The sequence below is a fragment of the Canis aureus genome, chromosome 27, assembly GCF_053574225.1.
Source record: "Canis aureus isolate CA01 chromosome 27, VMU_Caureus_v.1.0, whole genome shotgun sequence".
NCBI lineage: Eukaryota > Metazoa > Chordata > Mammalia > Carnivora > Canidae > Canis > Canis aureus.
The window spans coordinates 27,717,300-27,730,659 of NC_135637.1; the positions used below are offsets into that span (position 1 = coordinate 27,717,300).

At 42.6% G+C, this 13,360-nt stretch overlaps 1 protein-coding gene across 9 annotated transcripts in view; it reads left to right on the forward strand.

Moving 5' to 3' along the window:
* The window catches only part of RNF185 (ring finger protein 185), a 32,932-nt gene that overhangs the window by 6,240 nt on the left and 13,332 nt on the right, over positions 1-13,360 (forward strand). Inside the window, exons 2-4 of one of the 9 annotated variants that reach the window (XM_077874372.1) lie at positions 2,896-2,982; positions 8,974-9,024; positions 11,485-11,707. The exons of 1 other annotated variant lie outside the window; for it this stretch is intronic. In XM_077874372.1, the coding sequence (XP_077730498.1) occupies positions 11,532-11,707 (176 nt within the window). In that variant the 5' untranslated portion in view covers positions 2,896-2,982; positions 8,974-9,024; positions 11,485-11,531. Of the gene's footprint in view, positions 1-2,895; positions 2,983-5,013; positions 5,076-5,097; positions 5,446-5,817; positions 5,881-8,973; positions 9,025-11,484; positions 11,708-13,360 lie in introns of those variants that run through there. 7 more of the 9 variants (XM_077874373.1, XM_077874376.1, XM_077874374.1 and 4 more) reach the window with 7 other exon arrangements.

Here is a 13,360-nt window from a genome sequence, read left to right on the forward strand (position 1 = left end):
ACACGTATACCAATAATAAGAGTGTTTTTTTTTAATTTTTTTAATTTTTTTTAAAGATTTTATTTATTTATTCATAGAGATGAAGAGAGAGAGAGAGAGAAAGAGAGAGAGAGGCAGAGACACAAGCAGGCTCCATGCAGAGAGCCCGACGTGGACTCGATCCCGGGACTCCAGAATCATGCCCTGGGCTGCAGGCGGAGCTAAACCGCTGCGCCACCGGGGCTGCCCAATAAGAGTGTTTTTATTGTGATAATTTTTTTTAAGATTTTATTTATTTATTCATAGAGACACACAGAGAGAGGCAGAGACACAGGCAGAGGGAGAAGCAGGCTCCATGCAGGGAACCCGATATGGGACTCCATCCCGGGTCTCCAGAATCACACCCCGGGCTGCAGGCGGAGCTAAACCGCTGCGCCAGTGGGGCTGCCCTAATGTTCTTAATATGGTATTAAGTCTGAAGTTAAAGGGGAATAGTGTGCATTAGTCTTCTTGAATGATTCCTCTTAGTTGAATGTAAAGATTTTGTATTTTGGACGACATTTTAAAATTATGGGCGTGAATTCTACCAACAAATAAAATGCTTGAGGAAAATGCAGACAATCTTTAATTGGCACAGTAATACAGAAAATACAGAAAATAAAAATGCAAGCTGAAACTACAAAAAAGGACAAAGACACACAAACAGATCACTGAGGTGCTATCTGTTTTTAAAATTCACAACTGTTGCAATTTTTCCCATTGATCATTACCACTTTTTGTAGATCTTTTCTTTTTTTTTCTTTTTTTTAAGACAGTATTCACCCATTTTATTTTTCTTTATTTTTAAGTAGGCTCTATACTCAGTGTGGGATTTGAACTCCTGACTCTGAGATCAAGAGTCACATACTCCATCAACCGAGCCAGCTCAAATTTTTCCAATTTTTTATTGTAGTAAAATACACATAAAGTTTATCATCTTAACCATTTTTAAGTGTTTTCAGGGGTATTAAGTACTTTTATACTGTTGTGCAACTATCACTACCATCCATCTCCATAACTCCTCGTTTTGCAAAACTGAAACTCTATGCCATTAAACAGTAACTCACTGTTCCTTCCTCTCCTCTACCCCTGGCAACCACAATTCTACTTTCTATCTCCATAATTTTGACTACTCTAAATAACTCATATGAGTGTAATACTACAGTATTTTTTATGACTGGTTTATTTCAGTTAGCATAGTGTCCTCGGGATCCTTGGGTGGCCCAGTGGTTTAACGCCTGCCTTCAGCCCAGTGCGTGATCCTAGAGACCCGGGATCGAGTTCCGCACCAGGCTCCCTGCATGGAGCCTGCTTCTCCCTCTGCCTGTGTCTCTGCCCTTCTCTCTCTGTGTGTGTTCCCATGAATAAATAAATAAAATCTTAAAAAAAAAAACCTCTTAGAAAGTTTTCACCATAATTAGTTATATTTGTCATTCATTTTTTATACTGTACCTTCGGAATATTTTAGAGCTCTTTAGTTCAGGCTCAGGTAAAATCTGAATTAAAAAGATTTTATAGATTCTGTATTAATAAGGATTTATGACTACATGAAAACAAAAGCAAAACTCTTATTTTGAAAACTCTTCTAATAACAAAGGAAGAGCAGACAGTTATTCCATTCACAAGTGAGGACTCTGGCTTAGTGAGTGGCAGAGCTGAGATCAGACAAGGTCCTCTGGTTCCAGATTCTTCCTTTCAGTGTGTTATACTAGAAATCCACAGCCCTTAACTGAGATCTGTCCAATCTGAGCATGTTTTCCTTAATACAATATTTTATGCAATTGTATTTGTTTGAATTGAAATTGGCAGATTCCCCATTGTTCATTGACATACAGTTATCAAACATTTTACTTTGTGTCAGGCACTGTTCTTGGGCTTTAGGAGGTGTCTGACTTAGAGTAAGCAATAGATAGTTTGATAATTTTTTTTAAGATTTTATTTATGTGAGAGAGAGAGAGACAGAGATAGCAAGAGAGAGCACAAGTGGGGAAGAGAGGGAGAAGCAGGCTCCCCACTGAGGAGGGAGACGGTGTGGGACTCCATTCCAGGATCCTGGGTTGATGACCTGAGCCAAAGGCAACCAACTGAGCCACCCAGGAGCCCCAAGTATGATGAATAATTAACACTCTGTGTCAGTAATTATCTCTAATAGAGGGGATACCAATTTGGGAAAACCCAAACCTTTTCTGGTTGCAGATCCCTGATCTTTTTTAAAAATTTTCTTTTTCATTTGTTTCAGAATTTTGAGCAGTACTTACTTAAGAAAAAAATGACTCTAAAATGGTTATGTGATATTCCCAGTTCTGAAAACCATAAGGGTATTTTATTCTTTTAGGGTACTGATTTCCACAATTTCAGTTGGTTAAATTGAATCATATTAAGTTTATAGTTGTAAATACTCCTGGCTATCTGATCTATCAACCCACACACGTTTATGAGGTGTTCTTTAGTTGCCTGTCCCTGTGCTGAGTAAGGCACCTGGAAGCTGGGCCCAAGGACAAAGACACACAAACAGATCACTGAGGTGCTATCTGTTAAGCACATTGACTTGGGAGTTGGGAAGCTTTGCCTCTGACTGGCTCGGGTACCTTGGTCAAATGACCTAACTACTCTAAGCCTTAATCTAACACCCCAGTGGATGCTAACAATGGCATAGTAGTATTTATATTTACTTCAAAGACAGGTTATAAAATTAAATGAAATAATTCATGTAAAAGGCACTGAGGGTTAGCTGACATTATTCTTTTTTTTTAGCTGACATTATTCATGATGATAATAAATATTAAAAATGACTCCTGATTTTAAAATTTTGGGGGAAAATCTAATATTGCATGTATCAAACTAAGTGTGTCTCATTCTGGATTTTCTCATACACAGTTCTATTGTTTCACCTACTATGTCTTCAAAGAATGATCATCATTCAGAAAGGGATGTTGTGACTCATTCATTAAGCAGATTAACCAGGTACTTGCTGATTACATAGCTCTATAGGAAATTTAAAGAAGCAGTACACCTTCAGTCTACTTCATGAGACCTGACAGTGAAGGGGAGATTAACATTTCTCAAGCACTTAACTCTGTTGGCACTGTGCTAGTACCTTATTGTTTTATCTCTTTAACTTATAACTTATTTCTTTAACTTATCTCTTATAAACTATCCTGTGAGGAAGGTAATAGTTCCTTTTACACATAGTAAAACAAAGATACAGAGAGAAAACATCTGAAGTTACTAAGTGGCAGAGCTGAGATTTGAACCCAAAACCATCAAACTCCTTTGCTATGCTAGTTTTGTTTTTTGTTTTTTGTTCTTTAATGAACCCACATGCCCCTGCCATGCTAGTTTTTAAGTACAAAAGTCCACACAAAGTTAAAGAACATTTTAAGACGGTGATATAAAGGATGATAAAAGGCAGTTCTTGGGTGACCCTGAAAAGCTTGTGCCAGCGATCATCCAAATTTTGGCTTCACCTTTTCTTATGAAACCTGGCAGTCTTTAAGGAAAAGCATTGAAGGGAAACCTGGGTGGCTTAGTCGGTTAAGCATCTGCTTCAGCTCAGGTCATGATCCCAGAGTCCTGGGATTGAGCCCATTTCAGGCTCCCTGCTCATCAGGGAGTTGCTGCTCCCTTTGCCCCTCCCCCGGCTCATTTTCTCTCACTCTGTCTCTCAAATAAATTTAAAAAAATTTTTTAAAGGAAAAGCTTTGAAATGTAAGCCAAAACAAAGAAAAACCCTTTTGATTCAGAAGTACCGGAAGAAAACATGAAAAAGTAGGAGCATCTGATCCCAGAGTCCCCACTCATATATGAAGGGCACAAGGACTCTAAGGCCTTTCTTCCTGCCTCAGTCCCAGCTCTTGCTGCCTTAACATGACCATATGTGTCCTGGGCTCCAGCCATGTTGAACCCAGCAAGCACAGTAAATTGTCCATTTGTCCTATGTTGTGTGTTTCCCCAGCATGCCCTACAGTCATGTACTCTGTACATACTTCCATCAGCACTCAGCATGCTAGGCTACCTTTTTGTTTTACTTGTTTATGTTCCCCTTTAGTTGGAAACCCTTTATCTCTGTATCTTGAATGCTTTGCAAATAAGATCTTTAATAAAATCTTTAAAGATGGGGTGCCTGGGTGGCTCAGTTGGTTAAGCATCTGTCTGCCTTTGGCTCAGGTCATGATCTAAGTGTCCTGGGATCAAGCCCCTCATTGGGCTCCCTGCTCAGCGGGTAGCCTGCTTCTCCCTCTCCCTCTTCTCCTCTCTGCAGCTTGTGCCAAATAACTAACTTTTAAAGAATAATAAATCGGGACTCCTGGGTAGCTCAGTGATTGTCTGCCTTCGGCTTAGGTCATGATCCTGGGGTCCTGCGATTGAGTCTCACATTGGGCTCCCCGCAGGGAGCCTGCTTCTTTCCTCTCTCTGTCTTCTGCTTCCCTCTCTGTGTCTCTCATGAATAAATAAATAAAATCTTAAAAAAAAAAAATCTTTGAAGGTAAAGGAGTGGTTGGTTGAACAGAGAGGTTAAAGAGCACCATAGAAAAGGACCAATGCCACCCCAAATGAAAAAGGCTAGTCCTCTCAGCTTCCTCTGTCCTTTTGGACTTGGAAGGCCATTCATGCCCATGGTCCTATATTTGAGGGCCAGGCCTCTGTGAGCTAGCCTAGGGACCTACCTAAACAACATTTAGACTCTAAAATTTTTAGAGCCTGATTTTTTTTTTTAATTTTATTTATTTATTCATGAGAGACACGGCACGGGGGTGGGGGGTGGGGGCAGAGACACAGGCAGAGGGAGATGCAGGCTCCATGCAGGGAGCCTGATGTGGGACTCAATCCCAGGTCTCTAGGATCACGCCCTGGACTGAAGGCGGCGCTAAACCGCTGAGCCACCCGGGCTACCCTAGAGCCTGATTTCTATGTGTTCCAAGTTCCAATCAACTTACTTAGATTTCTTCCCACTCCAACCTTCTGTGAGTGTGATGTAGATGTTTCCAGAATGCAGCTCTCATCTCTACCTACATGTGGTCCAGCAGCAGCCTAATGAGCAGCACAGATAGGCTCAGGCAAGCTATAGTTCCTGGCAGAAAGCTTCTGTATGAACAAAGAGGTCCCCACAGGAACAAGAACTCTGCTGGATATCCTCTTCGATTGTGCCAGTTACTTATCACCCAAATTTGCAATCTTCATAACTAGGATTAACATTCTTAGGTGCCTCAGCATACCCTGGTCCAGGGATTCTTAGAGTTTAAAGGGCAGAGAAGGCAGATTTTGAATACCTGCAATTCTCTAGAACCTGAAAACTAAACACAAGAATGCTACGAAGAGATTTCTTCATGAGGTCAAGTTCCCCAGTATTTCCTGAAGGGATATGCAACTTTTATGTTCTCTCCCTTGCTCAGTTCCTGTGAGGTAGACCAGGCCAGCCCTGGGAAGGTAATAGGAGTGGGGATGCTGGGTCAGTTAATTTCAGCTTCCAGGCTCTGTATTCCTAAGGGATCATTAGATATTACAAATCTGCTTTAGTCCCAGCACCACATCTGCCACCTTGGACATGTCAAATTTAGGAATGTTTTTTGAAACTAGATATGAATTTGTTTATTTTAATGGTCAGCTCTGTCTTAGATGGACCAAGTGCTAGCTGGTTTGAGATCTCAGCAGACTTGTCCTCCATCCCCCAAGTTTATCTGACCTCTTTATAGTTTCTGTGTACTGTAGCTGGTGGTTGTATATTTTAAAAGACAGACCGTGAGGTCACTGTCCCTCCCAAACTCTGTGCTGTGTCATATTGCTTTGTGCTTTTGGTAGAGTCCTTCCCTATTTGAGAGCTTGGTTTCCAAAACTTCATCAAAGAATCACCTGGAGTGGAAGGTAGGGACACTTATTTGAAAATACAGATTCTTGGACACTATCCAGATTGAAATTCTATTTAAATCACTGAGGGGGGTCTAGGAACCAGATTTATGGGAGGGTGCCTTGTTTAGGAAAAACAGGCGAGTTTGATGGAGCCCCTTGTTAAGAATTCTTATCATTATTCATGTTTCTTTCTTAGCTCCTGTTCTAGATTCCAGAGTCTCAAGTTGGCCATGCTCTTCTTTGACTCTGTACACAGCTGGTAGCCCCAAGCCTTAAATGTAGTTGGTACTGTACCAACTACATTTGGTAGTAGAGGTGTAGAGATCTGTTGATTGAATGCATAAATGCATGCTTCACACACACTTCAATGAACAGAAATTGTAGTTACAGCATTGTATAATAAACTTGAGGGAAAACAAAGTCCAGGTATTTAATTTTGTAAAGCTACATGTTAAAGGGTAACATGTAAGAGTAAAAAGAGTGCCAGTGTTTTGTTGAAAAGTCTGAATTTGGCACTGGATGATGGCCTGGCCTTGGACAAGTCCTCTGACCTTCTTAGCCTGATGTCCTCTTCTGTAAAATGGAGTAAGGATCAGAGTGGTAATAGATGTGAATGTGCTTGAAAGGCACAAAGTAATCAGGAGTGAAGAATGGTCAGAGTAGGGATAGGGGCACAGAACCAACCACAACAAGGTTGCTATGTGGTCAGGTTGAAGTTCATAGTCCCTGACAGGACCAGGAGAAAGTTTTAGTAGGATGACAGCTCAGGCATGCTCTGAGTCTCCTTCCCTTTTATTCTCTCCACTTCCCGAGCCAACCAGGGCCCTCTGTCTTCTGAGCCTCTTCCCCACTCCTGCTGGGCCTAGGAGGCTGTGACCACATTCTCTTGTTCTGCAGGTGTTCAGTATACAGTCCCCAGGGAAGGTTGCTCATCTCTGCCATACTGCCTTGGGGTGGTGAGGTTCCTGTGCATGAGGGTAGGGAGGAGGTGAGAGGAGAAGCCTCCAAAAATAAGTGTGTGGCTCTGCGGCCCAGGATGTGTTGCAAAGAAGGGTTTGTGAGCAACTAGCCTGGAAGTTGACCAAACCAGTCACACGTGCATGCACCCACTCACTCAGCAAATATTTCTGTGCCTACTAGGAGGAAGCTTTAGAGCCTGAGTAGGTACCACGTGGTCAGTCTACTAAGAATTAGAACAAGAGTTATGCAGTTTGCTTAGAGTTGGGATGTGCAGGCCTGTCCCAGTGTCTAAACTGCTGCAACCCTGCTACTGTCTGCAAACTGAGCTGTCCTGTTACTGTCCCTTGACCATTCCCATCCCAGCACCTGCCTTGATGATGACCCTCCCCTTAAGCCTTGTATCCCTTAGGAGTATGAGCCATGCAGAGCCTTGTTGGGTCCAAAGAGTAGAGAGGGTAATGAGCCAGGGTAAGGGGTGTCTATGTACATCTCCCCAGTAGCAGCAGCCTCTTCCTACCTTGGACCCTCCGGGTCACTGTATTATCTCAAAGGACCACCTTTGCATGGGATCCCTGGGTGGCGCAGTGGTTTGGCACCTGCCTTTGGCCCAGGGCGCGATCCTGGAGACCCGGGATCGAATCCCACGTCGGGCTCCCGGTGCATGGAGCCTGCTTCTCCCTCTGCCTGTGTCTCTGCCTCTCTCTCTCTCTGGGTGACTATCATAAATAAATAAAAATTTAAAAAAAATTAAAAAAAAAAGGACCACCTTTGCAGCTCTGAGGCATGACACCCTCACTTTTCAGATGAAAAAAGGGATTGTAGCCATCAAGTTATCAGAATAGTGGAGTCAGGACTTGAACTCAGAGCTTTTCAGGATTGGGGAAAACTGGAACATTGGGGGATTTTTTTTTTAAGGATTTTATTTACTTATTTGAGAGACAAAATGAGTGAGAGAGCACATGAACAGGGGCAGAGGGAGAGGGAGAAGCAGATTCCCCTGCTGAGCAGGGAGCCCAACATGGCATTCAATCCTGGGATCATGACCTGAGCTGAAGACAGACTCTTGACCAACTGAGCCACTCAGGCACCCCAGAAGTTTTTTTTTTAATGCACTCTTGCCATGTTTTCTAATTTCAAAATTAATACATGTAAAAATGTTAGTTTTGTAAATGGGGAGGACTTAGAAAATATGTTACTACTTCTAAGCCCCCAACAATACAGGTAGTCACTCTTAACAGTTTGGTATGTTTTTCCACATTTTAAAAAACATTTTCTAATATTTATATTTCATTATTGTAGTAATTATATATGCATTTTACAATTTCTTTTTTTAAGCGTTATTTTAAAAGTAATACCTGCTTATCATAAAATTTGAAAATAGGATAAGAATATAAAATTCAAAGTTCCCCAGCCTCTAATTCTAGAAATAATTATTGATAGTTTAGTGTGTGCCTTCTAGACATTTTCTTTGCCTTTGTGTGTGTGTGTGTATTCTTTTATATATTTTGTTTTTACCCAAATGCAGGCACATACTTTTTTGCAACCTAACCTTTTTAAAAAATTCCTTTTATTATGGAAATTTACAAGCACACATAAAAATAAGCTAATGGAATAAACCCCCATTCATCATCCAGCTCCAGCAGCCATCACCTTCCCTGTTTTGTCTTTTCTCTCCATTTTCGCTCCCAGAAGTATTTTAAAGCAAATCCCAAACATCATTCCTTCATAAATATTAAAGTCTATATTTCTAGGGGCACCTGGGTATTTTAAAGCAAATCCCAAACATCATTCCTTCATAAATATTAAAGTCTATATTTCTAGGGGCACCTGGGTGGCTCAGTCAGTTAAGTGTCTGCCTTCAGTCAGGTCATGATCCCAAGACCTACATCAAGCCGTATACCGGGCTCCCTGCTCAGTGGGGGATCTGATTCTACTCCCTGTGCCTCTTTCCTCTGCTCATGTGTGGTCTTTCTCTCTCTTTCAAATAAATAAAGTCTTTTTTAAAAGGTATATATTTCTAGCAGTTGAGTATTTTTTAAATTATGCAATGCCATAATCATAATAAAATTAACAGTAATTCCTTAATGTCAACTAATACCCAGGCTAAATCTAATTTTTGACAGTCATCTCACAAATGTCTTTTTATAGGTCGTTTGTTTGAACCTGGTTCCGGTGAGATCCACACACTTCCAGTGGTTGGTATGTCTCAAGTCTCAATTTAGAACTCCACGTTCTATATTATGCTATTTATTTTTTGGAGAACTTGGATTATTTGTCGTAAAAGGTCCCACATTCTGGATTTGCTGATTGCCTCCTGGAGTTGTTAAACATGTGCTTCTGTGCCCCATATTTTCTGTAAATAGGTAATTTATTTTGAAGACATGATTAGAGTTTATGTTTTAAAAGTGCTTCATTGTTAGTGATATGTACTTCCTATTGCATCACATCAAGAGACTATCATTAAGATTGATCAGTGAACCCAACTTTATGATTGTCTTTCCACTTCTCTACACAAAGTCCTTAATTTTAAAAGATAAACATATTTTAAAGAAGCTCACACAGGTCAGGTACTTGAGCCAGAATGACATGTGAAGGCCATAATATGGCCCCAAGAAGCAGACTCCATCCTAAGGAGAAGAGAACAGTTGTATGTGGAGAGAAGGAAGCACTGGGTCAGGGAGAGAAGGTCTTGGAACTGAGGCCAGTGAGGCACTGGTGCTGCCAGCAGCCAGCTGCCCTTCTGGGACATTATGTAAAATGATGTAACTGAGTGAAAAAGTGGCAGTGAGCCGGTCTCCTCTCCCTGCTCAAGTCACTGAGCTACTGTTGTGGTGAGAGATGCTTGTGAGTCCAGAGTTCAAGTTGGTGGTGTGTTGAAAGGCTTCTTAGTCTGAGAAGACTGGCTTTTTGGTCCTTACATCTTCAAACTTTGGAAGCTGGAATCAGAGCAGTCTTGGTGCTCCAGTGGTGAGTCTCACACTTGTGGTAGGGCCACCTTCCTTGGAAAGAATGGATGAGAATACTTGGAGCAGCACAGTCTCAGAGCTGGATCAGGACAACTAAAAGACCATGTAGTTCAGTGCTTCAGTTTACAGATGAGAAAACTGTGGCCCACAGAGGAGAAGGGAGATTCCCAAAACACCTAGCAAGCTGGAGGCACAACTGAAGCCAACATCCAAGCTGCTGGTTCTCTGGCTATGATAATCAGCCAGCATCTCCTAGGAATTTCTAAGATGGTGAGGGTGGCCAAACCAAGCTCTTGACAGATTCTTTTTTTTTTTTTTTTTTTTAAGATTTTATTTATTTATTCATGACAGACAGAGAGAGAGAGAGAGAGAGAGGCAGAGACACAGGCAGAGGAAAAAACCCGACATGGGACTCGATCCCGGGTCTCCAGGATCAGGTCCCGAGCCGAAGGCAGCACTAAACTGCTGCGCCACCCAGGCTGCCCTCTTGACAGATTCTTAAACTATACCCAGAATTTCTGGGTATCTTCCTGTTAGTCTTCCCTTCCTTCTTGTTCAGCTCCTGGCAGGTTCTTTGATTTGGAGGCAGTATCTCCCAGCATTTGGTAGCCAGCCTGATCTGTGGTGATATAGTGGTTTGAATACAGACTGGGTGTCAGAGTTCCAGTCTCAGCTCCACAGTAGTCAGTTAAAGGACAGGTCTTGGGCTGCAGTTTTCTTTTCTTTTCTTTTTTTTTTTTTTTTTTTAAAGATTTTATTTATTTATTAGAGTCACAGAGAGAAAGAGAGAGAGAGAGAGAGAGAAGCAGAGCGAGAAGCAGGCTCCATGCACCGGGAGCCCGACGTGGGATTCGATCCCGGGTCTCCAGGATCGCGCCCTGGGCCAAAGGCAGGCGCCAAACCGCTGCGCCACCCAGGGATCCTGGGCTGCAGTTTTCTAAAGAGATTGGATCAGATCAAGTTTGCCCAAAGCATTATAAATGTGCCAAATGATTTCAGTGTGAGGATAAACAGCTTTTCTGTCATTATATTTGTATTTATCTTTCACTTATGGTAACTAATACTGGTTTTCTGTGTACAGCAGTGACATAAACCTCCTCTTTAAATGTATTGAGGTCAAAAAGTTAATAGATTTAGACCAAATAAGGAAGATGGTATTCTAACCTGGCAGGAGGGGGAATGTAGAAGATTGAGGTATGGAAGACATTGAGCTGAGTGACTTGTCTGGTTCTTAGCTTCCTAGCTAGCCTTTCATAGTTACACATATATTCTGACATATACCAGTCACAACCTTCTGGTCTAAGATTCACTTACCAATATAGAGGCAGTCCAAAGTTAGAGAACGGCTTGTGAACATTTAATTTTATTGAGCACATATTACCTGGATTGGTTATCCTGGGAGAATGTAAAGACATGTGAGAAAGGGTCTCAGTTCCTTTGGAGAGCCATCTGGTTGGAGCTTGCTCTGTATTTGTGCATTGTGTTTGTGTGGTATATTTTAGGCTGTGTTCATGAAAGTTTTTCAGTCATTGTTCTCTGAGTAGTGCCTCATGAGTGTCATCCTCTGCAAAGTCTGTTTGAGAGTTCAGTCATAATCTGAACTTCTGGAGCTGAGAGAAGATGGGGATACTGCCATGGAAGCCGGGGAGAGTGGGCTGGAGAAACAGGCAATCAAGGGCTCTCTGCCTTTCAGGATTTTCCTGGGGAGAATCTTCAGTCAGAGTTTGCTGACAGCCAAGGATGGCAAGCAAGGGGCCCTCGGCCTCTGCATCCCCTGAGAACTCCAGTGCAGGAGGGCCCAGCGGTAGCAGCAATGGTGCTGGTGAGAGTGGAGGGCAGGACAGCACCTTCGAGTGCAACATCTGCCTGGACACAGCCAAGGACGCCGTCATCAGCCTGTGTGGCCACCTCTTCTGGTCAGTATTCCTGCCACCACCCCAGAAGACACACGGCCAGGTTTAGAAAGCCTGTGTCCTAGGCAGCTTTGGAACAGGGAGTTTCCTACCCACTTTAGGCCTCCTGATACAATCAGGCCCAAGAGCCAGGAGACCTGGGTTCTTTTTTTTTTTTTTTTTTTTTTTTTTAATTTTTATTTATTTATGATAGTCACAGAGAGAGAGAGAGAGAGAGAGAGAGAGGCAGAGACACAGGCAGAGGGAGAAGCAGGCTCCATGCACCGGGAGCCTGACGTGGGATTCGATCCCAGGTCTCCAGGATCGCGCCCTGGGCCAAAGGCAGGCGCCAAACCGCTGCGCCACCCAGGGATCCCTGAGACCTGGGTTCTTATCCCAGTTCTGTTGCTGATGAGCTGAGTGGCCTTGGGCAAATCGTGTCCCCACTCTGGACTCTGTACCCCCACGTCTAATGTGAAAATACTCACCAGTTAGTGAGCGATTACTATTTGCCACTTGCTGTGCTGACAAAAAGGCACTATGTACAGTGGATATACTGTGGTACACTGTATGGCAAAGACAGCAGAGCCAGACTTCCTTGTTCTGAATCCTGAATCTGCCACTTCCCTACTGGATGACCTTGGGCAAGGTGCTTATACACCCTCTGTCTCATTTTACAGGGTTGTTTGTGAGCAGTCAAATGACTCAAAATACATAAAAAGCTTAGAGGAGAACATAGCACACACTGAATACTATGTGTTAGCGATGATCCTGATAATTGTTACTATATTTTATGTGTATCAAAATGAAGTGGCAGCGTTAGTTTCATTCAGGCCTCCATCATTATTGAATAGTCCCTCCTGGTTCTGAGGTTCTGGGTAAATGTTGGGATTTTATTCCTCTCCCTTGATTTTGAGCTGGGCCTTGAAAGGTAAATTGAGGTAAGTGGAGGGGTAAGAATGACAGATAAGGCAAAGAGTATGTGCCCCCCAAGGCAGGCATTCTCTACGGATAGACCTGTGCACTCTTGGATATGAGATTTTGAGACCGCAACACTGCTTAGGCGAGATTATCAAACCCAGATTTGATTGAGTAGGACATAAAGCTATGGGATATTTTTGATCAGGGAAGTGGTATGAAGAAAGGGTCATTTAAGCAGTATTTATTAAGGGAGTTTAAGATAAGATAGAGATAAATTTATTGAATAAATAGAATGGGACAGGTTGTTTTTGGCAGCTCTTGCCCTAATCATTAAGTTTGTTGTTTTTTTTTTAAGATTTTATTTATTTATTCATGAGACACCCAGAGATAGAGAGGCAGAAGGACAGGCAGAGGGAGGGAGAAGCAGGCTCCATGCAGGGAGCCCGACGTGGAACCTCGATCACAGGTCTCCAGGATCACACCCTGGGCCAAAGGCAGGTGCTAAACCACTGAGCCACCCAAGCTGCCCCTAATCATTAAGTTTTATGCAGAAACTGTTGTTTCCTAGAAATTGGAGATTCTCCAGGGCATTATAAAACCTAAATTTGGGGACACCCGGGTGGCTCAATGGTTGAGCATTGGCCTTTGGCACTAGGCCTAGTCCTGGGGTCCTGGGATGGAGTCCCACTTTGAGCTCCCACTGAGGAGCCTACTTCTCCCTCTGCCTGTGTTTCTCTGCCTCTCTTTCTGTGTGTC